Here is a 26,078-nt window from a genome sequence, read left to right on the forward strand (position 1 = left end):
TACGGCAATACCGTTTTCATTGGCTAATCAGGGCTATATGCAAATTAACTGCCAACTAAGATTGGCAGTTAACTGCCAACAAGATGGCGGCTAATTTGCATATGTAGGCACAATGCAGGGAGGTGAAAGGGAAAGCAGGAAGAAGCCCCCTGCCACTGACAGTGATCGGAAACCCAGCGGGTAGCTAAGAGCTGGGGGGGCAGGGCAAAGGTGGCCCTGGGGCCGCCTTTGCCCTGCCCCCCGCCATGATCAGAGAATCAGGCGCCTTTGCCGCCCTGGCCAGTGATAGCAGGAAGTAGGGGTGGAGCCAGCAATGGGAGCTGGGCACGGTCGAAGCTGGCAGTCCCAGGAGCTAGGGGTCCCTTGCCTGGGCCTAAAGCGAAGCCCACGATCGCGGCACCCCCCGCTGCCACTGCAGGTCCCCGCTGCCTGGGCCGGACGCCTAGGCCAGAGGCGTTAGGCCTGGGCAGAGGCGGAGCCTGCAACTGCGGGGAGATGGGGGTCCCCTGCCCAGGCCTAACACCTCTGCCGGAGGCCTCAGGCCTGGTCAAGGGGCCGATTGGTGATCGGAGGGTGATGAGGGTCAACTCCTCTGGCTGAGGCATCAGGCCTGGGTGGGGGGCGGAGCCGGGGATTGGGGGGATATGATGGTCCCCTTGCCCAGGCCTGAAGCCTGGGTCAGAGGCGTCAGGCTTGGGCGGGGGGTGGAGCAAGCGGTCAGAGGGAGATGGGGGTCCCCTGCCCAGGCATGATTCCTGGGCCAGAGGCCTCAGGCCTGGGCGGGGGCCAGAGCCAGTGATCGGGGGGAGATGGGGGTCCCCTGTCCAAGCCTGACACCTCTGGCGGAGGCGTCAGGCCTGGGCAAGGGGCCGATCAGGCGATCGGAGGGTGATGAGGGTCAACTCCTCTGGCTGAGGCATCAGGCCTGGGTGGGGGGTGGAGCCGGGGATTGGGGGGATATGATGGTCCCCTTGCCCAGGCCTGAAGCCTGGGTCAGAGGCGTCAGGCTTGGGCGGGGGGTGGAGCAAGCGGTCAGAGGGAGATGGGGGTCCCCTGCCCAGGCATGATTCCTGGGCCAGAGGCCTCAGGCCTGGGCGGGGGCCAGAGCCAGTGATCGGGGGGAGATGGGGGTCCCCTGTCCAAGCCTGACACCTCTGGCGGAGGCGTCAGGCCTGGGCAAGGGGCCGATCAGGCGATCGGAGGGTGATGGGGGTCAACGCCTGAGGGCTCTCAGTATGTGAGAGGGGGCAGGCTGGGTTGAGGGACACTCTCCCCCCCCCTTCACACCCAGTGCACGAATTTCGTGCACCGGGCCCCTAGTATTAACATAATTATGTGATAACATTGAAATGACTCATATACAAAATTTTGAGTTAATTCCTTAGACAATAGTCCATGCAAGAAAAAATTCAAGTTAAGTTCTCTCTCTTCATTAAGATAAATTGAAGGAATAAACTTAACTTTTTATTAACAGCTAGATTTTGTTTGCAAAATCAGTCTTTTACTGAAATTATTTAGTCTTTTAGTGAAATAATTCAAGCATTATACCTTAGTGAAATTTAAGAAAAATGTAAAAGCCATTTTATAATACATTCTCTCCCCTCTCTCTAAAATATGTATTTCATGTTCATTGCAGCATTATTTTCAATGGTCAAGTCATGAAACAACCTAAGTGTCCATGCATGGATGAATGGATAAAGAAAATATGGTTTATATAAAGAATGGGATAATATTTTGTCATTAAGAAAGAAAATCCTGCCATTCTGCAACAACATGAATAGGCCTTGAGGATATTATGCTAAGTAAGATAAGTCATACAGAGAAAGAGAAATACTGTATAGTCTCACATGTGGAATAATAAAAAAAAAAAGGCAAACTCATAGAAACAGTACAGTTTGGTGGTTGGTGATGGTGGGGGAAATCGGTGAAAATGGTCAAAAGATATAAATATCCACTTATAAGATTAGCAATTTTGGGGGATATAGAGTTAAAACTATATAGCATGGTTACTATAGTTAAAAATAATGCGTTATATATTTGAAAGTTACTAAGAGTTGATCTTAAATGTTCTCATCACAAAAATATTTGTAACTATGTGAAGTGATGTTAACTAAACTTACTGTATTAATCATTTCATATATATATATATATATATATATATAAACTCAATATATTGTAAACTTTAAACTAATAAAATATTATATGTCAATTATATCTCAATAAAAGTAGGAGAAAAAAGTGAGAGAGACCTAAATACCCAACAATAAACAACTAGTTAAATAAAGTGTAAAAAGTTCATAAAAGTATAATAAGTTCATCTATTCAGGCATAAATACACATACACACACACACACAACAAATGTACATATTCATTCTACAAAAGGAGTCCCATAATTCATGTTTGTTCTATAAAAAAGTAGGCTTAAAAATTACATATAATACTAGAGGCCCAGTGCACAAAAATTTGTGCACTCAGGGGGAAGGGGTCCCTCAGTCCGGCCTGTGTCCTCTTGCAGCCTGGGACCCCTTGGGGGATTACCAACTGCTGGCTTAGGCCTTCTCCCCGGGGGATTGGGCCTAAGCTGGCAATCAGACATTTCTCTGGCAGCCCGGCAGCCCTCGGGGGATGTCCATTTGCCAGCGGGGAGCAGGCCTAAGCTGCAGTCGGACATCCTTAGTGCTGCTGAGGAGGCAGGAGAGGCTCCCACCACCACCGCTGTGCTGACAGCCATCAGCCTGGCTTGTGGCCGAGCAGAGCTCCTCCATGTGGGAGCGCACTGACCACCAGAGGGCAGCTCCTGCATTGAGCGTCTACCCCTTGGTGGTCAGTTTGTGTCATAGTGACCAGTCATTCCTAGTCTTTCTGCTGTTAGGGTCAGTTTGCATATTACCCTTTTACAATAAAGGATAGAGGCCTGGTGCACAGGTGGGGGCTGGATGATTTGCCCTGAAGGGTGTCCCGGATCAGGGTGGGGGTCCCCAATGGGGTGCCTGGCCAGCCTGGATGAGGGACTGATAGCTGTTTTCAGGCTGGCCACACCACCTTTAGGGTAGGGGTCCGCACTGGGATGCCTGGCGAGTCTGGACGAGGGGCTGAGGGCTGTTTTCAGGCTGGCCAAGCCGGCGACGGAAGCTCCCAGCCTCTTTTTTTCTTTCTTTTTTTTTAATTCTGGGATTTATTTACCTTCTATAATTGAAACTTTGTTGCCACTCCAGCTCTGAGGCCAGGGCCTGCTGAAAGCAGATATCTGGGGTTTGTTTAGCTTCTATAATTGCAACTTTGTTGCTTAGAGTGGAGCTCAGAGCTGGGCCGCGGCAGACGGGGAACCTTGGCTTCCTCCATCACTGGAGCAAGCAAGCCTCCTGCTCACTTCAGCTGCGTGGCTGCCAGCCGCCATCTTGGTTGGGTTAATTTGCATATCCTGCTGATTAGCCAATGGGAAGGGTAGCGGAGGTATGGTCAATTACCATGTTTGTCTATTATTAGATAGGATTATATCATTTATGTAAAGTTATATGAACACACACCCACACAGATAGGATAAAAGATTCTGAAAAATCATGGCCAAAATAATAATTCTATTTCTGGTGATTTTAACATAATTGTCTTTCTGTTTTAATAAACTACTTGAATTTCCTAAGATGATTATTTATTTTCATTATAAACATGCCATTTTTTTAAAAAAAGCATTCCTACCCTTCAGTACAGAGCTTAGTATGCATTACTTTCAGGTCTCAATCCCTAAAACGAGTGTTGTTTTCTCACATCTACTCTGCTAACTCATCCTTTGATTCAGCTTAATTGTTAACTAGTATTTGTACTAAAACAAACATCCTGAAAGTTCTGTTTTCATGAAATTTGGACAAGATCCTCAAAAACAAAAGCTAAATCAATTCACTGCTACAATAAACTTTTCTGCAAGAACTGAAGATAGCACCTCCTCAAAATACAGTGTTGCTGGGAGCTCCGCATATGGTTGCTCTTCTATTTGTGATGAAATATAGAGCTGGTGGAGGTACACAATCTCTCTTAATGGAAACAACTGAAAATTACTAAATATGTTTAAATTTGTGCACCTATCCTTCACTTCTGATTCCAATTAACAACAGAGGCAGGATTTGGCAGCCATATAATGGAGTACATCTCACAACTTACCAAACTTGGGGCTGCTGAAGAATTATAAGATTTCTCTGTCCTCTCTGCTTGTTGAACCTGGGTGGTCTCTCTAGACCACAGCAGCCAGGCGGAAGTGACAGAAAAACTTCAATCCCTCTGCTTCTCAAACACATCAACATATTTTGTTGTCTTTTTGCCTGGATCAAGCTACCCTTGTCCTTTGCCCAGTTTTTAAGTGCACATATTTGTGTTTGCTAAATGTTTTCTTTATTATTCAGGAAAAAAGTATATTTTTTCCAAGTCCTCTGAATTTTGAGGCATGTGTTAGAAGTCTGCAGGATTTCCTATCTGATGGTAGAAACAACTTCACACTTCTACTTCCCATGTGATATCCTGGAATATTTCTAAAATTAAGGGCTATTTCACTTTAGATGTACTTCCAGATCTATTTGAAAGATTTTATCAAATAGATCTGAAAGCTGGCCCTAGAATTTGCCACAGGGAACTTAGATTCAAACACCAACCTATTAACCCTCTATACCTTTTAAAAATTCTTATTCTAGTTTGTTTCCATGATTCAATATCCTCTAGCTACCAAATATTTGTTTATTCTCTCCTGAATTAACTACTTATTGACCCTGATTTTTATCATAGTTCTGGGAAACACTGTAAGCTGAATACATATGAAGTTTAAAAAATTATGTTGTCTCTGCCTGACCAGCATGACTCAGTGCTTGAGCGTCAACCTATGGACCAGGTTGGATTCCCTGTCAGTGAACATGCCTGGGTTGCAGGCTCAATCCCCACTGTGAGGTGGGCAGGAGGCAGCTGATCAATAATTCTCTCTCATTTATTGATGTTTCTATCTCTCTCTCATTTTCCCTTCCCCTCTGAAATCAATAAAAATATATTAAAAAAATAATGTCTCTCAGAGAAAGGAGCAGGTGATTATAGAGGCTTTTTTCTTCTTTTTTGACCAAGGACCAAGGATTAAAGACCACTGTTTGGAAGCCATTAGTGTATTGATGCTAGATACAAATACCTGCATCTAAAATCACCTTTGGTATGTTATACATATGGGCCATATACCACAAAACATGGAGAAAGCTATTTTTTATGTGACTGTATACTCACCCCAAATTCCCATGAATATTGCAAAGAACACTGTGGACTCATTATCAAATAAATGAGAGACCTGTAAAAACAAAAATAACATCACAAAGACAATTTAGTTTACAATGCAAAAGGAGGAAAATTACATTTTACCAAAATACATACATACCTTTGAAGACAAACATGTAGTATTTAGTCTCCAAAAATCACACAATAGGTCACAGAGTGGGCACATGATAATCTGACCTCCAATCTCAGGGTCACAGACTTCAATGCTGCAGAGGGAACAGCAAAGTTATCTTAAAAGTAATGTGTGTTTGGGTGAGAGTCCAAAGCTATTCTGATCAGAACAACTTTTCATAGAGCTTCTCATATGGCAGAAGGGGGAGTGAAGCAGCAATTTCTTCAAGTTATGCTTTGAAGAGCAAAATGTTTAGAACTAGTCCTTAAAAACAGATTCTTCATAAAATATCTAGTGAGGGGGACTGCTTGGGTCTTTTTCAGAAACATCCCTGATCTGCTGCCATAAAGAAACATTTCAAAACAAATGCCAGGAAAAATAATAACATGTTTCAATTAGCATAAGATCAAGACATTCTCTCTACTTTGGCAACTCAGCTGCACTTACCTCGTTGTGCTAGAATGAATGGAAAATAAGCCATAAATAAAACAAGCTAAACCAACTACAGCTGCAAGGACCAGCATTTCTGTGTAAAATCCGAGAAAGACAAAATACATGCCAATTTTTTCTCCAAAATAATTCCTGTAAAAGAGGATAAAAATAGAATCAGAGGTTGAAAGAATTACATAGACCAGACAGCCTTTGCTTTGCATTCAGACAAACCTTTATTCTAATTTTGGCTCCACAATTTTCTGGACGTATAATTTTGGAAAAGTTACTAAACTCTCTGAACTTTAGCTTCCACGCCATAAAATGCAGGAGGATGTTTATCCGAAGAATTGGTTTAAGGATTAAAAGAGATAACATATCTAAGTAGAAAGCCAACTGAAAGTTAAGTTTTAATTTTGAAATAATACAGGAATTTGAAAAGTTTTTAAATTTAAGGAACTTTGCATGTTTGAAATGAAACGGAGAATATTCTGCAATGTAATTTCTAGCACTTAATTTAACAACTCAAAATGACATGCACAATCTGCACAGATTTGTGCTTTATCTCTCTTTCTGAAATTGAGGAAGTTACTCTGACCATCTATTAAGGAAGAGTGGTTGTATTTACAAAGCTCCATTTCCCCCAGGTTTGGATCTCTGATGGATACAGTACTATAGAATTGTGAGGCAGGCAGCACACCACAGGATTAAAAGTGCTCAGTAAAAGTTCCATAAAATATACAGTTCAGCTCTTGCTTACAAAGAGGTGAAGAGTGACAGCATTACTTGGCATAAATGTTAAAGTCTTACACCAAGCTTTTTGTTGTGGTTGTTTTTTTAAAACCCAGTACCCCTTAAAGAATCCTTCAAGAAACCTGAGAACATAGATCAGCTCACCAAATCCATAAATTCTTTCCAGTTTCCTAATAGCATGCTATTTATAAACCTATTACAGCACATAATATAAAATTGTAGTAATTTCAAAAAGAAGGCAGATCTGAACATAAAGGCATAACCTTAATTTCACAATGAGAAGATTAAAAAATTTTCTCATAGTCAATATTAATTTTATTTAACTTCCCATTCTTCAGTTTTCAAAATGTCTAATCATTTCAAATTAAACAGGCATCTTACTGCTTGCACCATCTTTCACTCTTTTCAGTGATATTTTTGCAATGTTGTTTTTTTCTTTTTCTGCTCTTCAAATGACTATAAACTTAAAAGTGTAATTATATCATATTCTCTTATTAATTTGCCACCCTAATTTCCTGAGGTTCCACTCACACTTAGGATGAATAAAAACTTGCTTTTTTCTCCTGTTTTCTTTTTGCTAAAAAAAGCAATTATTGTAATACTGCATACCATCAAACATTTTTAAAAAGAGAAAAAAATTGATTTTGTGTGGTATTTACTATTTATCATGTCTATTTCCATTTGATGTTTTAAAAAACACAGAATCAATCATTTTTGAAGACATAACTATTACTGTAAAAATTCTTCAAGAACTCATAGAGAAAGCTGAGTATTTAAATAACTTATTTTTAAAGAATTACATTTTCCTCCCTTTCAAATAGCAGAATCTTATTCCTTGAAAATAAAAAAGTCCTCAACAAATAAAGTTCATATAATGATTTACAGAAACATTAGTTTATATGCTCCAGCTATCTTTTATCCTTAAAAGTTTCCCCTTATTTAGCTTAGAGAAAACTGTTGTGATAACATTTCAATTGATTTGGATGCTTGCATCAAAATCAGTCTCCTAAAAAGGATGCCATACAAGCACTGCAGTAGAAACATTAATCACCAAAAGAATTGTTCTAATCTGATTATTCCTTTACTGAAATCATAGCAAGAGGCCCCTAATATCCTGTATGTATGTAGTATTGTAATGGTTTGAAGCAGCAGCCTGCAGCCATAGTCTTCTTACTTAACTAATAAAACTGCCTGAGAAATTGCCTGAGAGCATGGAACTCAGACAGGCTCAGACACTAAGCTTGTCAATTGCCTAAACCCAAAAATGAAAGAAGAAAAACAAAACAAAACAAAAAGAGGTTATAGAGCAATTGTCTTCACACACACACACACACACACACACACACACACACACACACAGCTATACACAACCTTTCTGCTATCATCTAAATTCCTGGAATGAGAGGAAAACAAAACAAAAATATTATGTATTAAGCAGTAAGTGCTAGCTCCTGTGCTAAAAACGTATATCTCATTTAAGAATGAAATAACTCCAAAAGGAAAGTACTAGTCATTCCCATTTTACAAATGAGCATCATAGATGTTAAGAACTTGAACAAGTTTAGATAGCTTCTAGGAGGGAGAACTTAGACTTGAACCCAGCCTACCTAAATACCAAGGCCCAGCCTCTGAGCCACTGAGCTATCTCTGCAGGGTGGTTAATAGCATTCTGGTAACAGCACTGTGTTCACAAAGGAATGACTAAATGATTGTGTAGATACAAAATTGGGAAGGTGTAAAATATAGTGGGTAATAGTAGTAAAAAGAATGGAATATGATGCCACTGTAAATAAAAATCACATGATCAAGTTTTAATCATCAGTGTGATCTTATGTAAGAAACTTACCTAATCAAGTCGAAAGGCTGCTCCTTGTAAAAATAGGAAAACCGAGCCCAATTCTGGAAAAGTATGTACCTTTGGTTGGTAGGATTAGGAGGTTCTGATGGCTTCCAATATTGACCCTACAAATATTCAAGAAGAAAGTACATTAACGACCAAGCAAAAAATGAGGGTGAAAAGTAAACCAACACAGCTTTTATGAGGTTAGTGAAATATAAAAGTGTTTTTGACCTTGTTTTTAGACTGGGATTTTCATGTAAAGTGAATGAATGCGAAATTATTTACTAAAATCTATAATCCTATATAATAAAAGGGTAATATGCAAATTGACCAAACAGCAGAACGACTGGTCGCTATGATGTGCACTGACCACCAGGGCCAGATGCTCAATGCAGGAACTGCCCCCTGGTGGTCAGTGTGCTCCCACAGGGGGAGCACCGCTCAGCCACAAGCTGAGCTGACGGCTGGAGAGTGCAGTGGCAGTGGCGGGAGTCTCTCATGCCTCTGTGGCAATGCTAAGGATGTCCAACTGCGGCTTAGCCCCACCCCCTCGGACATCCCCCAAGGGCTCCCAGACTGCTAAAGAGTGCAGGTCAGGCTGAGAGACCCCTACTCTCCACCCTTGAGTGCATGAATGTCATGCACCAGGCCTCTAGTAAACTCTAATAATAGTGATTTATTTATTAAATTCTCACACCCAATTATTTAAAAATGCAAGTTTCAAGGCTCTGGCTTTACTCAAGCTATTCTTTTCACCAGGAGTACCTTTCTGCTCTACTCAAATTCAACATAATATGCACAGCTCAGGATGCATATGAATTATATACCTGGCTGGGACTTTAGAAATAAGCTAATACTTTCATTGTAGATAGTATTGAAAGATAAACCACAAGAGCAGTTAATTGGGTGATCCAAAGTCATACTGCTATGACAGGAATCCCCTCTAGGGAACCTGTCTTATCTGCACTGATATCCATTTCCCAAAGAACTTAAAATCTATACAACAAACTTTAGCACTTAAGAGCCTCAGTACTGCTTCATGCCTAAGTTCTCTCTCCACTGTTAGGTATTGTGCAGGGTTATTAACACCCCTCAGCAGAACACGGCCTACCCAGCTATTCAATATGTTCTTTGTAACTGCTCGCCTAGACAAGTGAACTGCTCAAGACAGCAATAAATAAATACCCAATTAAGCACATGTGAATATCTCTATGTGATAATGTGTAACATTTTATATTATCCAGATTCCAACAGTTTTCTTCTTCTGTAGTTAATCCTACTGAATCTTGAGGACTGAAATAGAAAAAGAAGCAGCCTATTTACCTGTGTATCTGGAAAAATGATTCTCTAAAGTACAGAAAGGAAAATCCAGCATATAAACTTTCAGGGGGAAGGGAATTCAGGGGAAAGGCAAGAAATAAAAAGTAAAATTAGCCCTAACCAGTTTGGCTCAGTGGATAGAGCATTAACCTGTGGACTGAGGGTCCCAGGTCCGATTCCATCAAGGGCATGTACCGTGGTTGTGGGCACATCCCCAGTATGATCTGTGCAGGAGGCAGCTGATTGATGTTTCTCTCTCATTGATGTTTCTAACTCTCTATCCCTCTCCCTTCCTCTGTGTAAAAAAAAAAAAATCAATAAAACATATTTTCTTTTTAAAAAAAGAGATTAACAGTAAATTAAAGCTCTCACTAACAATGCTGCAGTAATACTGGTTTTCTAATAAGCATACTGGAAGGCTAGATGTATGGATTAACATTTTTTGGTGATTGAGGATATTTGATCATTTTAGTTTGGCTTTATGAACTGGGATTAGGAAGAAAATTAATGCTCTAAAAACAAACAATCCTCAAAATCTTCAAAGAACTGAATGAGCCCTTGTGTGAAAAAGATTGACAAAAAAAAAAAAAAATGCATTGCCAATGTTCATTAACCTATTATAGATCTCTCTATTTATGTCCATGGCATTTTTTAGAATCCATAATCTTCTAGAATTTATTTTGCTCCAGGGAAAAAATATGGGAGAAGGGAAGGGGGAAGGCTTGGAAGGGTGGGGAAGATGGTTTCGCCTGATTAATACTCCTGTTGAAAAGAGTATTCATTCAGGGAAAATTCCGCTGCACCCTTATAGAACCGTACCACAGATAATCGACTAACCAGCATTGAACTGACGAGAGTCAATTAGCATGTTGCTGAATGAATACTGACAGATGACAGTTGGCACAACAGTGTAAGTCCCAGAACAGAGAGAGCTTGACTTTGGGTTTTTCAAAACTACAACAACAACACTGCCTTCAAAAACATGAGCAATGACTTAGGTGCCACCTGTTTATTTTATTTTATTTTTTTCATTTTTTTCAATTTATTTATTTATTTATTTATTTATTTATTTATTTATTTTATTGCTTAAAGTATTACAAAGAGTATTACATATGTGTCCTTTTTTTTCCCTCGCCCTTGACAATCCCCTGGCCTCCCCTACCCCCCAGTGTCTTATGTCCATTGGTTATGCTTATATGCATGCATACAAGTCCAGATGCCACCTGTTTAAATGGAAACACTTGGTTCTTCTATATTCCTAAGGAATGTGTTTCTCCAACAGAGAGCATGTCATTAAAAATCATCTATAAGTATGGAAGAATAAAACAGGAATAAAATAAATAAAAGTTCCAAGAGATGATGTCAAAATAGTTTACATATGTTTAGCCATGTGATTTCTACTTCCAATGGGTGGTGATATTTAGACATGTAATATCTAACAGGAAAGTTTTCCCTCAGAAGCCCCCAGAAACTAGGCTGTCAAGATTTCAGGTTTGGTTGAACGGGGCATCATAAAAAATGTCACTTCCTCGTTGATCTTATAAAGCTCAATAATTTTGTACAATGATCTGACGGCCTCAAAGAATCATTCTTGTGAATTTCAGTTATTTGTCTGAATCTTTCTTATGGACTGACTAGAGGCCTGGTGTACAAAAATTTGGGCACTTGTGTGTGGGGGGGGGCGTCCTTCAGCCCGGCCTGTACCCTCTCGCAGTCTGGGACCCCTCAGGGGATGACCACCTGCTGGCTTAGGCCCGCTCCCCAGGGGATTGGGCCTAAGCTGGCAGTCAGACATCCATCTGGCAGTCTGGGAGTCCTTGAAGGATGTCCACTTGCAAGCGGGGAGCAGGCCTAGCTGCAGTCGTATATCCTTAGCGCTGCTGAGGAGGTGGGAGAGGCTCCCACCACCACCACTGTACTGGGAGCCGTCAACCTGGCTTGTGACTGAGCAGAGCTCCCCCATGTGGGAGCGCACTGACCACCAGGGGGCAGCTCCTGCATTGAGCGTCTGGCCCCTCGTGGTCAGTGTGTGTCATAGTGACCAGTCATTCCCAGTCATTCTGCTGTTAGGGTCAATTTGCATATTACCCTTTTATTATATAGGATAGAGGCCTGCTGCACAGGTTGGAGCCAGCTGGTTTGCCCTGAAGGGTGTCCCGGACCAGGGTGGGGGTCCCGCTGGGGTGCCTGGCCAGCCAGGTTGAGGGGCTGATGGGTGTTTGCAGGCTGGTCACACCCCCTTCAGGGTGGGGGTCCCCACTGGGGTGCCTGGCCAGCCTGGGTGAGGAGCTGATGGCTGTTTGCAGCTGGTCACACCCCCTTCAGGGTGGGGGTCCCCACTGGGGTGCCTGGCCAGCCTGGGTGAGGGGCTGATGGCTGTTTGCAGGATGCCCACAGCCCCTTCAGGGTGGTGGTTCCCACTGGGGTTCCTGGCCAGCCTAGGTGAGGGGCTGATTGCTGTTTGCAGGATGGTCAAGCCCCCCCACCCCTAGTGGGGACCCTCACCCCATGGAGTGGAGGTTTGGCCAACCTGGGTGAGGGGCTGATGGCTGTTTTCAGGCTGGCCACACCCCATTTAGGGTTGGAAGTCCCCACTGGGTGCCTGGCCAGTCTGGGTGAGGGGCTGAGGGCCGTTTTCAGGCTGGCCAAGTTCGCCCAGCAACAGAAGCTCCCAGCCTCTCCATTTTTTCTTTTTTTCTTTTTTTATTCTGGGATTTATTTATCTTCTATAATTGAAACTTTGTAGCCTTGAGAGGAGCTCAGAGTTGGCCAGGGTGGGCAGGAGGGACGCTTGGCTTCCTCCATCGCCAGGGGCAACCCACGCCTCCTGCTCGCTCCAGATCCGTGGCCACGGCCGGCTCTAAGCAGGTATCTGGGGTTTATTTACCTTGCATATAGTCGCTCTGATTGGCTGATGGGCATGGCTTAAGGCATAGCGAAGGTACGGTCAATTTGCATGTTTGTCTTTTATTAGTGTAGATGTCTTTAGCTTGTTTTGAAGTTGTGTACATGCTTTATTTCCCAGAAATTCCTAGTCTACGAGTGACTCATTGATGTCTTCCAATGATACCTAACAGAATGCTTTATATACAATTAAAACAAATTACTCCTTTGATGACTAAATATGTGCATGCATTAAGTGCATTCATGTAATTTAACTTCTTTACAGCTTTAAAACTTTATGATAGAAGATCTGATAAATTCAGATAGAAATTCCAAATATTATGCTCTAAAATGTTTTACTATAACTGCATTTTCAATATGGGTCCTAAAAAAGTCATGTGCCAATGTAATAATTTTCCCCAAATGAATTTATTTCCATTAAAACTTCAGTGTGAAGAAATGTTAACTCTATTTCAGAGTACTTGCAATTATACATTCTCTCTCTGCCTCCTCTCAGCTTGGAACTAGGGTACTTTTGGGGGATTTTCCCAACACATGAGAGAATTAAGCAACCTGTCAAAAAAGAGAAAGCAAAGGGAAGATTCTCTCTCCCAATAGGGCAACCTCTGAATGTGTGAGAGGGAAAATGGGCTCAGTATTTCAAAACCAAACTAAGACTTACATCATGGAGTGGATAGGCAGCTGAATAAGTGTTAGAAGTCAGCAGTCTTTCAATCCCAAACTTTTTCTTCCCATCTTCAATGCCAAAAGGACATCGGGTAAGAATATAATAAACCTGTAAGATAAGCATAAAGAGGCACACATTTCATAACTATGCTTTCCACATTTTTGTCAAGCACAATTTAAAAATGTCTACTTTGAATGTAGATAGGGGCTCTGATTACAGAAAGAACCTTCCCTTTGTTGTTTGGGGGAAGAGGTGGAGGGTGGGACTATGTGGAGTTTGCAGATATTTCAGCTCCTGGGTATGAGAGCCTATTCCCATAGGCAGCGGTTCTCAACCTGTGGGTTGTGACCCCTTTGGCGGTTGAACGACCCTTTCACAGGGGTCGCCTAAGACCATCCTGCATATCAGATATTTACATTACGATTCATAACAGTAGCAACATCACAGTTATGAAGTAGCAGTGAAAATAATTTTATGGTTGGGTCACAACTTGAGGAACTGTATTTAAAGGGCCAGAAGGTTGAGAACCACTGCCTTAGGGAGAGTGGAGAGTGAATCATACCTTATTTTGCTTCTTATTTCCCACAATCCTCTGGAAGTCTATTGTGCCAGAATTCCTGCCATACTTAGGGCTCCAAGTTGGAGTCTAAGGTCACCACCACCAATTCAATGAGGGGAATATAGAGTAGAAATGATATTTGGACAAGCTGTCTCAAATACTTCATTTAATTACACTGATGATCTATTTTCCCTGTTATCTGAATTTATTAACTCAGATTATCCTTTCTCTATAGTTAATGTGTAATCACTCATATCTTTAATCAGTTTTCTCCTCTATATACTGTAGACGTCGGTGTCTTCTGCTCTTATATGTCTATCAATTCAATCTTACCTGCTTTTTGTGTTCCAGCAACTTTTCAGAATTTCTGCCTTTCTGATTGTATTTACATCATTATTATTTATATCAGGTTCTTAAACTGAGTATTTAGTAGGGGTGAGTTCAATTAAAATAGGTTGTATTTAGGACAAATAGGAAAAAAGCCAGCCAAATACAAAATTTAAAAATCCGGTGGGACTTCAGATATTTAAAGTTAATCTAGTACACCAAAAACTAATACAATGAGCCCACTTAGTGTGCCTCAGTGGTTGACCATCAACCTATGAACCAGGAGCTCATGGTTTGATTCCTGGTCAGGGCACATGCCCAGGTTGTGGGCTCAATCCCCAGCATGGGGCATGCAGGAGGCAGCCAATCAATGATTCTCTCTCATCCTTGATGTTTCTATCTCTCTCCCTGTCCCTTCTTCTCTGAAATCAATAAAAATAAAAATAAAAGAAGTTTTATATTTTTGGATAAAGACAACTAACCCAGATAAACACTTCAATTACCAGTTGAATTTGTGATGAACAACGTGGCAAATGGTTCTGTCAAATCAGAGTAGGAGGTGGGGGTTATGAATATTCTTTAAGTCATATGAGGAAGGGTGGTTCTCTATGTGAGCAGTTTCCCAGAATGAGAACAGTGGGGGTTTTCTTTAACTGTCCCTGTTTTCTAAGACTACAGAACACAGGTAAAGTTCAACATTGTCAGCATTGATACAAAAATAGACAAAGAGGTCAAAGGCATAGAATCAAGCCCCTCAGAAGACCCATGCCTATACTATAGATATGTGGGTTATAATAAAAGTAGAATTGTAAGATAGTATTAAAAAAGTCTGAGTGTTTTCAGTAATTGGAGCAAGTTAAATGACTAAATATACAGGGGAAATGGACTCCATCTCACACCACACACAACAATTTTTTCCAGGTGGATAGTGGTTCTCATTGTGAAAATCAAAATAATATAACTCATAGAAGATAATGTCGGAAATTAACTGCATGATCTTGTTGGTAAAGTTTAAGAGCATTATTTATAAAGCAAAGGCTTGAGACAGTGGACTACATTGAAATTAAAAACATCTGTTCAGCCCTAGCTGGTTTGGCTCAATGGATAGAGCATCAGCCTGCGGACTGAAGGGTCCCTGGTTCAATTTCAGTCAAGGGCTCATGCCCGAAGTTGTAGGCTTGATCCCCAGTAGGGGGCAAGCAGGAGGCAACTGATCAATGATTCTCTCTCATCATTGATGTTTCTATCTCTCCCTCTCCCTTCCTCTTTGAAATCAATAAAAATATATTAAAAAAACCAAAACAAAGAAAACACCTGTTCATCAAAAGCAACCATTAAAAAAAAAAAGAGAGGCCCTAACCGGTTTGGCTCAGTGGATAGAGCATCGGCCTGTGGACTCCAGGGTCCCGGATTCGATTCTAGTCAAGGGCATGTACCTTGGCTGCGGTCACATCCCCAGTGGGGAGTGTGCAGGAGGCAGCTGATCGATGTTTCTCCCTCATCAATGTTTCTAACTCTCTATCCCTCTCCCTTCTTCTCTGTAAAAAATCAATAAAATACATTTAAAAAATAAATTAATTAAAAAAAGAGAGAGAGAAGCACAAACTAGGAAAAGATCAATAAAATATATAATAAATGGAAATAAAAACAGTTGTTACAAATCAACAAGTGAAGACTTAATTTAAAAACAGACAAGAGACTTTAGCAGGGATTTCATAGAAATGCTTTATCTAAATGACCAATAAACATATACATGCAGATCAATCTCCTTTCTATCAGAGAAATGCAAATTAAAACCATAATAAAACACATACACAATTTCCATACAAAACAACACAAATAAATGGGAAGAAGCTTATACAAAGCTAAGTTAACCATCCAAATAAATGCTGAGCCAAATGCTGTATGATTCTTTTTTTTTTTTTTTTTTTGCTTATTTGTTTTAATTTAAACTGATCCCTGCTGTGAGAAATTACAGTTGATCTCTGCTCCGGAGAATGGAATAGTGATTGGGAGAAGGCACTAGGGTTTCCGGGGTGTTAGAAATATTTTCTCTTTTGATGTGGGTGGGGATTACATGGCTGTGCATTTTGTGATAACTCAGTGAGATGTACATTTATGACTTGTGGGTCCTTCTCTATTTATGTTACTAGGATTCTAAATTAGTACATCTTTTTATAAAGCAGGAAAGTGCAGTCTGTATAAATTTTAAATGTGTGTGCATTTAGATTCAGAAATTTAATGTGGTATCCATTTTGCAGAAAAATTTACATATATGTTGAAATATGTAAATACTACGCTATAAAGGGCAGAATTGTTTGTAATATCAGAAGAGTTGGAAACAAACTCAATGTCTGTCAGAAGTGTAAATGTTTAATAGAATTATGTTACATTTATATAAGATGTTACAAAATGCAGATTGTGAGGGGCATATGTCACATGGTTGTGAATATATTTTAAAAAGTATGAAATTCCATACCAATGTAAATGCTCTTGCAGTACTGTTCAATCTGTACATACATACACTATAGTGGTTGGGATGAAGTTAGTAAGGAAAGGACTTTTCTACATTACCCTCCCAAATAACTTCCTCAACAGAGCAAGAATAGTATTGCTTTATGAGAGGAAATTATTGAATTTTAAAACTAAATTAACCTAAGGTACTGACACTCTTTACAAACAACAACTACAGATGAATGAATACTGACATTTCTGTTCCTGATCAAGTTCCTAATTTGTCCCTACAGAGTCACTGGTCTTTTGTTAGCAACTTTTCAGTGTCACAGGGATATCTGAAGTACTTCACAGTTTACGAAGTGTCTCACAGACATTCTTTTACTTCATTTTCCCAATATTTCCAGTATTATCATTCTCTCTATTTTAAAAGAGGTTATATATTTAGAAAGAAGCAGACACATGACCTGAAACCAGATTTTCTGATTCCATGCCATGTGCTCTTTATTTATTTACCTATAGGCTGCCTCCTAGGTTTGTTGTTGTTATTTAATCCTGTTAGAAAAGGGGACACAATTTTTAGTTTGTAGATTCATACCATTATACATTAATTCTAGGCATTACATTTTATTTAATATTTTTTTCCACGAATTATTAAAAAATAGAGGTAGGAACTAGAAAAATTGTTATTTTAAAATCCTTCTAAGACACTTAAAAGTACTGAACCTAAAGGGAATGAAGTCTTCAATTGCTCAGGGAAACAGAGAAAGTAAAATCAAGGGAAGGGTCTTTTGATTGTTAGAACCTTGGTGACTACATTAATATGCAATAGAGAGAAGGTGTAAGAGCAACAAAGAACCTGCATTTTTCCCCTCTAAAATCACACCAGTAAAAATAATATCTAACACTTACTAAGCACTTACTATGTTCCAGAAACTGTTAAAGCCTTTCATACCTAAACTCAATTCTCAGGGTAATGAGAGGTAGATATTATTCCTATCTTAACACAAAGAAACTATGGCACAGAAATGTGATTCTTTAGAAGAGAGGTTTTGAATGGTGAACTTAAAGATCCTAGAACTACAAATGGAGAGGAAATATTATTATTGAAAAGACTAAAATAGTCTTAATGAAAAGAAAAAGTTCTGTGGTTTCTCAAATGCTATCCTATCTAATAAAAGACAAAAAAGGTAATTAACCGTACCTCCGCTACGCTTCCCATAGGCTAATCAGTGAGATATGCAAATTAACTGCCAACCAAGATGGCAGCCGGCAGCCACACAGCTGAAGCGAGCAGGAGGTTTGCTTGCTCCAGTGATGGAGGAAGCGAAGGTTCCCCGCCTGCCGCGGCCTGGCTCTGATCTCTGAAAGCAACTAAGTTTCAATTATAGAAGCTAAACAAACCCCAGATAGCTGCTTTCAGCTGGCTGTGGCCATGGAGCTGGAGCAGGCTCTTAGCTCCAGTGTCAGCAACATAGTTTCAATTATAGAAGCTAAACAAACCCCAGATACCTGCTTTCAGCCAGCTGTGGCCTCAGAGCTGGAGCGAGCAGGACTGCAACAGAGTTTCAATTATAGAAGGTAAATAAATCCCAGAATAAAAATAAAAGAAAGAAAGGTGAGGCTGGGAGCTTCAGTCACAGTCCAGCCTGAAAACGGTCCTCAGCCCCTCACCCAGACTGGCCAAGCACCCCAGTGGGACCCCCCACCCTGATCCGGGACACCCTTCAGGGCAAAGCAGCCGGCCCCCACCAATGCACCAGGCCTCTATCCTATATAGTAAAAGGGTAATATGCAAACTGACCCTAACAAAAGAAAGACTGAGAATGACTGGTCACTATGACACACACTGACCACGAGGGGCCAGATGCTCAATGCAGGAGCTGCTCTCTGGTGGTCAGTGTGCTCCCACATGGGGGAGCTCTGCTCAGCCACAAGCCAGGCTGATGGCTGCCAGTATAGCGGTGGTGGTGGGAGCCTCTCCTGCCTCCTCAGCAGCCCTAAGAATGTCCGACTGCAGCTTAGGTCTTCTCCCCGCTGGCAAGCGGACATCCCCCGAGGGTTGCCGGGCTGCCAGAGGGATGTCTGATTTCCAGCTTAGGCCCAATCCCCTGGGGAGCAGGCCTAAGTCAGCAGGTGGTCATCCCCTGAGGGGTCCCAGACTGCAAGAGGGCACAGGCCGGGCTGAGATACCCCCCCGACCCGAGTGCACAAATTTTTGTGCACTGGGCCTCTAGTCTATATATAAAGCATTCCATTTCCATTTGGAACAACCAGTATTCCTCCAACTATGCACTAATTTTACAAAACCAAACTCTAAGATCATAAAACCATTTTGAAAATATCTTAAATAAGTCCTATTCTCAATTAAATGCCTTTCCCAGCATTGCATGATGTCTCCTTCTTTACTATGTCCACAATGGCCACCATTCAATTTTAAACAATAGTTTGAGAAGTAGGGAGGTTAACACACTTAAGTGGGCCAAGTGAAATTTCAAACATGCCCAATACCACTAAATAAATTATCAAAATTCCCACAGAAACACCTGCTGACACCGTATTGCCCATGCGCACATATAAAGGAAAACAAAGGTACTCATCCCTTACTGGAAGGGATATGCCCAGATGGCTTCTCTACCTACAATTCTGTTTCTTGATGAGGATGGAAAGAAGCTTGACTTGTCTTCAATGAGGAAGAGTTCCTGGCGATGTCTGGTAAATTGGACAGTGAAATAATCCGGATCAGGATGCTTCACATTCTTTGGGAGCTTCAGAGGCCCAAGAACTAAGGAGCTTTTCTCCGGTCGCAGAATATCGCTCTCCTTAATTGGCCTTTTGACGCCCAACACTTCAGCATAAGTAACTAATACCTCCCAAGGGGCATGGATCTTGACAAAGTAAGTTCTTCCATCTTCAGAGTTCTATACAAAAAGAGGCAAAATAAAAGAAAGCTGACTAATATGTTTATTACTGAGCTAATTAAGGAAAATAAATGGAATTATATAAAAACACAAATTAAAGATATCACAGCATTTTTCAATCTACTGAAATTCAGCCAAACTTTTAGAAGAGCAAATGCTCAAGATAGTTGTATACTGTATATATAGGTTTTACATACAGGGTGTCCCAAAAATGTATACACATTTTGAGTAATTAATTCCAATGGGTTAAATCTGAAAAGAAACATCAATTGTGTTACCAGCTGTAAAATATGTATACATTTTTTGGGGACTGTGTGTGTGTGTGTGTGTGTGTATGTAGAGAGAGAGAGAGAAAGAGAAAGAGAGAGATATATATATAAAGAAAGAATATTTTAAAATACATATTTCAGTGTCAATGTATACTGGCCTGAAATCCACAGATACATCTGTGTTCTGGGCAATCTCTTAAGTATTGATTTAGCAACTAGCTATGTGCTTAGGGTATATGTGGAACACTTAGGAAGTATAAGATGCAGTCACTCTTTTTCCCTAACTTCTATGTATAGCCCAAACTTAGAGCATGTATAGCCTACACTATTTTTTCCTGCAAAAGTACACTTGGATATTTATAACATTACTCAAGGGCCATACAAAATAATCAACTTAAAATTAACCTGCTATATTTGATCAAACATTTAATTAACTCACCCCTAATGCCTTGGCAGGGCCAACCAAATCCCAAACCCTGACCTAGAGGAAGTACTTTAGAAAATAAGGGTTCATTAAACAGAAGAATGGTTATGTTTTAGTTATAGAGTGTGTGGTTTAATACATACTTATTAGTTCAGTAAAAACAGGGATAGATAAGAACTAACGAGTGCTAACTTAGAACTAAAGAGTATTAGAGTTTCATAGACAGAATAGAAACTTAAATATGGCTTAAAAATAATTTTGAAGGAAATTCTAGAAAAATAGTAGTGGGTTAGAAAAAAATTGTGTCATATTCATGAGCAGAAACGTTCCTTGTCTTAAATATCAGCTAAAAATTAGCCAGGCTAACTAGATCGGATGCCAGATTATAGGCAGCTTTCAAAATGAGAAAGATATAAAACAAAAACCATGTCTTCACTTTCTTCATATCCTGAACAGAATTATTTACATCTATTTGTCAAGTGTTCCACTCATCATCTCACAGAGCAAACACCAACTTACCTGAACAACCACAGGTATTACCATTCCCAGTGTACACATTTGTAGCCAAAAAAGAAAAACTAATGTATTGCTCCCAAGACAAGGTTTATCTAGTCAAAGGCCAGAGTAGAAGAAAAGAACATTTTAACACCAAGGTTCTGGTATAAATTAACTACTTTACCCTTTTGTCTTCAATTTCCAACTCAAGACCTGTTTTTCTGAGGTTTTCTTCAAACGTTTTTCTTCTTTCCTATGGAAAAATGAATCAACAGAATTATGCAGAACATTTCAAATTACACCATGATAGACTTATTACATAATGAAGATGCCTCTGAGGGTCCATTGCCCTTCCTATGGTTTCATTTAAAAGTACTCTATGTAGAATCCCCATCTCAATGTCATGTGCTGATTTTCACCAGGACTTTAACTCATAAATAACTAGAAAATTCCAATATATCTAAGGATAATCTCCAGGAAGTGTGCAGGATCTCTATCTGAAAAAAAAAAATGCGCAAAACTTTACTAAATAAGAACAAAAAATAGAGAAACAGATCATGCTCCTAGTTAGGAAGACACAGTATTACAAAGCTATCAGTACCCTTCAAATAAATGAGATACATAAGACAATTTTAAACCAAAATATCATCACGATGTTTTAATCTTAAAGAATAGAACAGGTTCACTTAGAAAAAGTAAAATTAAATTAAATGCAAATAATCACTACTTGTGGGCTTCAAAACTACGCACTAATTGCTGAAAAAACTTTTGGTTTTAATTATGATTTCATTGTGAAAAATTTCATAATAATGGAAATTTTAAAAGGCTTTGCTAGGATGTTAGAGGACACTCATCTTCAAATGGATACCTTGAGATGTAATCTTTTACAAGGAATAAAAGATTCTTTTATATCTTTACTAGTGCCCTGGTGCACAAAATTCATACACATTAAAAGGGAATTAATTAGAGGAAATATTTTCATATTGCTATTTGCCCTTTCTCTACAATAGAAGTGTCCAGCTGGCCCCACCCCCATTGGGCAACATCAAGACCTGGCCAGCCCCACCCCTGTCAAGCCCTGCTGGGCGGGGGTTGCAGTCTCAGGTCCCCTGGCCCTGACCCACGCCATGCAGCCTCATCCAGACCCGCTGCGCTGCAAGACCCATCAATGCACCTTCTGGTGACCAGTCGTGGTCATTACAGATGAAAATGAAGTCATGAATTTAAGCATGCACATTCATTTTCAATGCCTGATTTGTCTGCATTCTCCAAATTGCAAAATAAGTAAGATCTTCAGCCAGATAGCATCCTACTGCCAAGTTCTTTATATAATGACACATACCATTCTCTCCACTCAGTATGCTCTATTTGAATGGATTAAATGTATGTGACTCATATGAAAGGCACTGCTGCTTGCTCTTAATAGAGGAAGCATTAGCTCATTACCTAATGCCATAAAGTGGTTTAAATGGCATATACTGACTTGAAGAACAGAAGGAAAAATAACAAAAAAACACATAAAACAAAGTTCAGTGCTGTGGACGGCAGAATCAGAATCCTCTCCCTTTCCCTTTGATTTTTTTCTGCTTTTCCAATGAACCTGTTTGTGCTCTGCCTCAAAATCAACACAGAAGACAAAATCAGATGCTCTAATCTGCATTTCATAGTGCCATTTGAGTACAAAGAGGTGTTTTTCAATCTTTGCATTTTTTTTTTTAATCAATGCAGTTCAAACTTGCTCCCAACGTCCCAGGAGGCAGGCCAACATGGCTATGTGGACACACCTTTGCTAGGTGCTGTCAGACTTCAGGGCTGGGGCAGGGAACATGCCCGGTGTTGCTGGAAATGAATGAGCTCACCTCTCTACATAGCAGGAGTCTTTTCATTATAAAATGCAAAGCAGCAGCCATTTTCCATTACCCCCATCCCCAGCTCTCCTCGCCCAGAGGCATAGGAAGGGGCTGGGAAGATATTTACTCCCAGCTCTTTGATTTCTCTTATTTAATGGAGCCCAGTGAAAGCTGCTTCTCTGAGTGCAATGCCAGCCAGCTGGCTCAGGGCTAGCCACACCTGGAAGGCAAGTGACAGAGCTGACCAGGGACTTTGACCAAGCCCAAGAGCAGGTCACAGCAACCTTGGCAGGTGGGTTGCTCCTGAAGACTCTAGGCCTCTCCCAGCTCCACATCCCAGCTCCCTGCTCTCCCCCTTTCACCCACAGGCTTCACCAGCATGGCGTGCCCCAAGGCTTGGTGTGCAGATGCCAGGGTTGCAGGTTCAAGATGCTCTGCCTCCTCCTGGCACTTTGAGCCATAAGCGCCAGCAGGGACCTTTCCACTCGGTCTTGGTCTTTGGTCACTGCTGAGGTTTTCTGAACTCTCTAGGCCAGGGACAGCCAGGACCTTTGCCTCTGACCAACGCTGTGCCTGCAGCCTGCCTGGGGTACCCCAAGCCCTGGGAAAGCGTGGTGGCGTGGCTGGCCTGGGTGAGGGGCCATGGGGGGTGAGGGGGTTGGCTAGCCACCCCACCCTCAATTGGGGTGGGAGAGGCTGATCAGGGGTGGGACCTGGGGAGGGGCTGGGCAGGGCACCCATCTTGTGATGGCGTTATGGCATGAGGGTCAATTTGCACATTACCTCTTTATTATATAGGATTTTTAAAAAGTATTTTTATTGATTTCAGAGAGAGGAAGGAAGAGGAAGAGAGAGATAAAAACATCAATGATGAGGGAGAATCATTGATCACCTTCCTCCTTCAGGCCCCACATTGGGGATCAAGCCCACAACCTGGGCATGAGCCCTGACCGGGAATTGATCCCTGACCTTTTGGTTCCTAGGTCAACACTCAATTACTGAGCCATACTGGACCAGGAAAAGTTATTTTAATATGTCCTTTCCCTTCTCTTCCAATGTTTACTATATGTTCACTACATCTCAGAACAGGCCTGTGGTAATGATGCAAGGTTCCTTTCTCAGCTACCCTTTCATGGTTGCCCTTCTCCTATGTTATCAGAAAAAGACAAACAGGAAACAAAAAAAGGAGAGAGACATTAAATGTATTGTATCATGCCATGGACAGTGTGGCTCAATTGCCTGAGCAATGTCCCACACTGAAATGTTGCCAGTTGGATTCCTGGTCAAGGCACATGCCCAGGTTGTGGGCTCGAGTCCTGGTCAGCGTGTTTGTGGGAAGCAGCTGATTCATCATCTCTCTCTCTCTCTCTCTCTCTCTCTCTCTCTCTCTCTCTCCCTCCCCGTTCGTTTCCTCTCTAAATAAATAGAAAAATATTTTTAAAAAGTCTTAAAAATATTGTATCAGTATTGAAAAAGTGAATAATCCTTCTCATTGTAATAACAATTGCTTTTGTAAGTGATATAGCCACCGCTTCTCTGAGTTCGAGGAAACAGGATTGTTAGTTCATACACCATTAAACCCTACTTTTATGATGAATCACTTTGTAATTTGTATGTATAATTCAGGATTTCAAAAAAGATTAAAGTTGCTAGAGCAATCATCTTTTATTCCCATCTATTTATTTATCTAGACAAGCTTAATTTACACTAAAAATATATAAAAACAAAAGAGGACTATATTCAAAGCTGAACCATCTCATTCTAGGAATAATTCTCATTCATCTATGAACAAGAAAATATTTTTTAAAGCCCTGATGCCCATCTTCTTAACTGATGCATTTATCATGAGTTTACTTTTTTAAAATAACATTTTTTTTTTTATTTAGACCAAGTGGTGATATTTTATTTATTTATTTTTATTGAGATCAAGTGATAGTATTTGTTCTTGCTTTTTTTTAATATGGAATAATTAACAGCACATTTGTTTGTTCAAAAAAAAAAAATAGCCCAGTAAAGAACAACACAAAATAAAATTTAAAAGAGAGAAGAAAGACTTGTAAGAGCAATATCTCTAAGCAGGCATATGGAGAAGTTAGTATTACAGGCTTGAAAGTGCTATTCTTAGAAAGGCCTGCCTGCAAGAGTGGCGCTCAGGTCTGGGAACTTGAGGATTCCCACAACTCCCAGAAGTGATAAAAGTTGCTCAATTTACCTTAACTGTTTATATAAACAATACCATTTATGCTAATCATTTGCTTTCCATCTGGGACTATGACATATTAGTGTGTGCTAGGCAGAAGGTGAGAAGGTGACCAGCCCCCAATAATATCCTAGGGCACTTAGTTTTTAATGAAAATCCCTAGTAGACAACAATTCACCTGTTACCAGAGGAATTAAGTGCATTCTGTACCACTCCAATGAAAGAAAAATCTTGTGAGCTTGCACCTGTTTTCCTCTGGACTTTGCCTCATGCATTATTTCTATTATTTCAGTGCAATAAAACATGGCCATTGCATATGACTATATACAGTGCGTTAGTATCCTTCTAATGAATGACCAAACCTGGGGGGTGGTATTGGTGACTCCGGAATAGTAGGCCAAAAGAAATGGGATCCAGGGTGCAAGTGGAGGTGTTGGCTGTAGGCAGAATAATAATTTTTCTATGATAACAGGAAGAATAGTAGATTATGCAGGCGAAGATGCTGGTGAATGGACAGATGTGAACGGAAATTTAGAATTTCTCTTCTACTTACTTTAGTTTTTCCAGTGAAATAGAAAAGTATGGTCAGCTAAGCTTGAAAATGGGGATGAGGAATTGGAGGTGAGAGGAGAGAGAAAAAGTTGAAAAACAGTCATCAAGGAAAGTAGAGAGAAAAATAGAATAAACAAGTAAAGTATGACTGCCAGACAGTATTAAGGACCTAATATTTATTGAGCATCCATTATGCTCCAACCACTGTCCTAGGCATTTGGGCATATAGCAACGAACAAGACAAAGTCCTTGGTCTTATGAACTTAATTTATGGTGTTTGACACAGCAATTAAGTAAAAAAAAAATAAGTAAGTTCAGAAAGGGACATGTTATAATGGAAAGAAAAATAAGATAAGGAACAGAGCATAATCTAAAGGAGATTTCAGATAGAGTGGATTAATGAAAATTGAAACAAAAGTTGCATACAAAAATATACATTATGTTTAGACATATAACTCAAATTTTAGAGGTAACAATTAACATTTAAGCTAAACTATATAAAAATAGAAGTAACTTTGAAGAGCAAAAAGAAGTTAGTCTATAAAATGTCCACAAAATTGAACTGATCTTACACATTCATTCATTCTTAGGCTGCCTATTTTGTAGTCCTCTAAACCAGGTTCAGCTTTCGGTAACACTTCAGAGGCCTCTGAGTTTTGCAATATAATTCATTGGGAACATACCTGTGCAATTACAGAATGTG

The 26,078-nt window shown here is 40.4% G+C and overlaps 1 protein-coding gene across 1 annotated transcript in view; it reads right to left on the minus strand.

Moving 5' to 3' along the window:
• ANO5 (anoctamin 5) overlaps nucleotides 1–26,078 on the minus strand; it is a gene marked incomplete at its 5' end in the record, with an annotated part of 74,638 nt that overhangs the window by 30,012 nt on the left and 18,548 nt on the right. The window contains 7 exons of the mRNA XM_081098631.1: nucleotides 5,252–5,312; nucleotides 5,400–5,505; nucleotides 5,859–5,993; nucleotides 8,440–8,555; nucleotides 13,319–13,432; nucleotides 19,307–19,585; nucleotides 20,958–21,026. Of these exons, the coding sequence (XP_080954757.1) occupies nucleotides 5,252–5,312; nucleotides 5,400–5,505; nucleotides 5,859–5,993; nucleotides 8,440–8,555; nucleotides 13,319–13,432; nucleotides 19,307–19,585; nucleotides 20,958–21,026 (880 nt within the window). The remainder of the gene's footprint in view (nucleotides 1–5,251; nucleotides 5,313–5,399; nucleotides 5,506–5,858; nucleotides 5,994–8,439; nucleotides 8,556–13,318; nucleotides 13,433–19,306; nucleotides 19,586–20,957; nucleotides 21,027–26,078) is intronic.

Source organism: Myotis nattereri, assembly GCF_964212035.1.
Source record: "Myotis nattereri genome assembly, chromosome: 9".
NCBI lineage: Eukaryota > Metazoa > Chordata > Mammalia > Chiroptera > Vespertilionidae > Myotis > Myotis nattereri.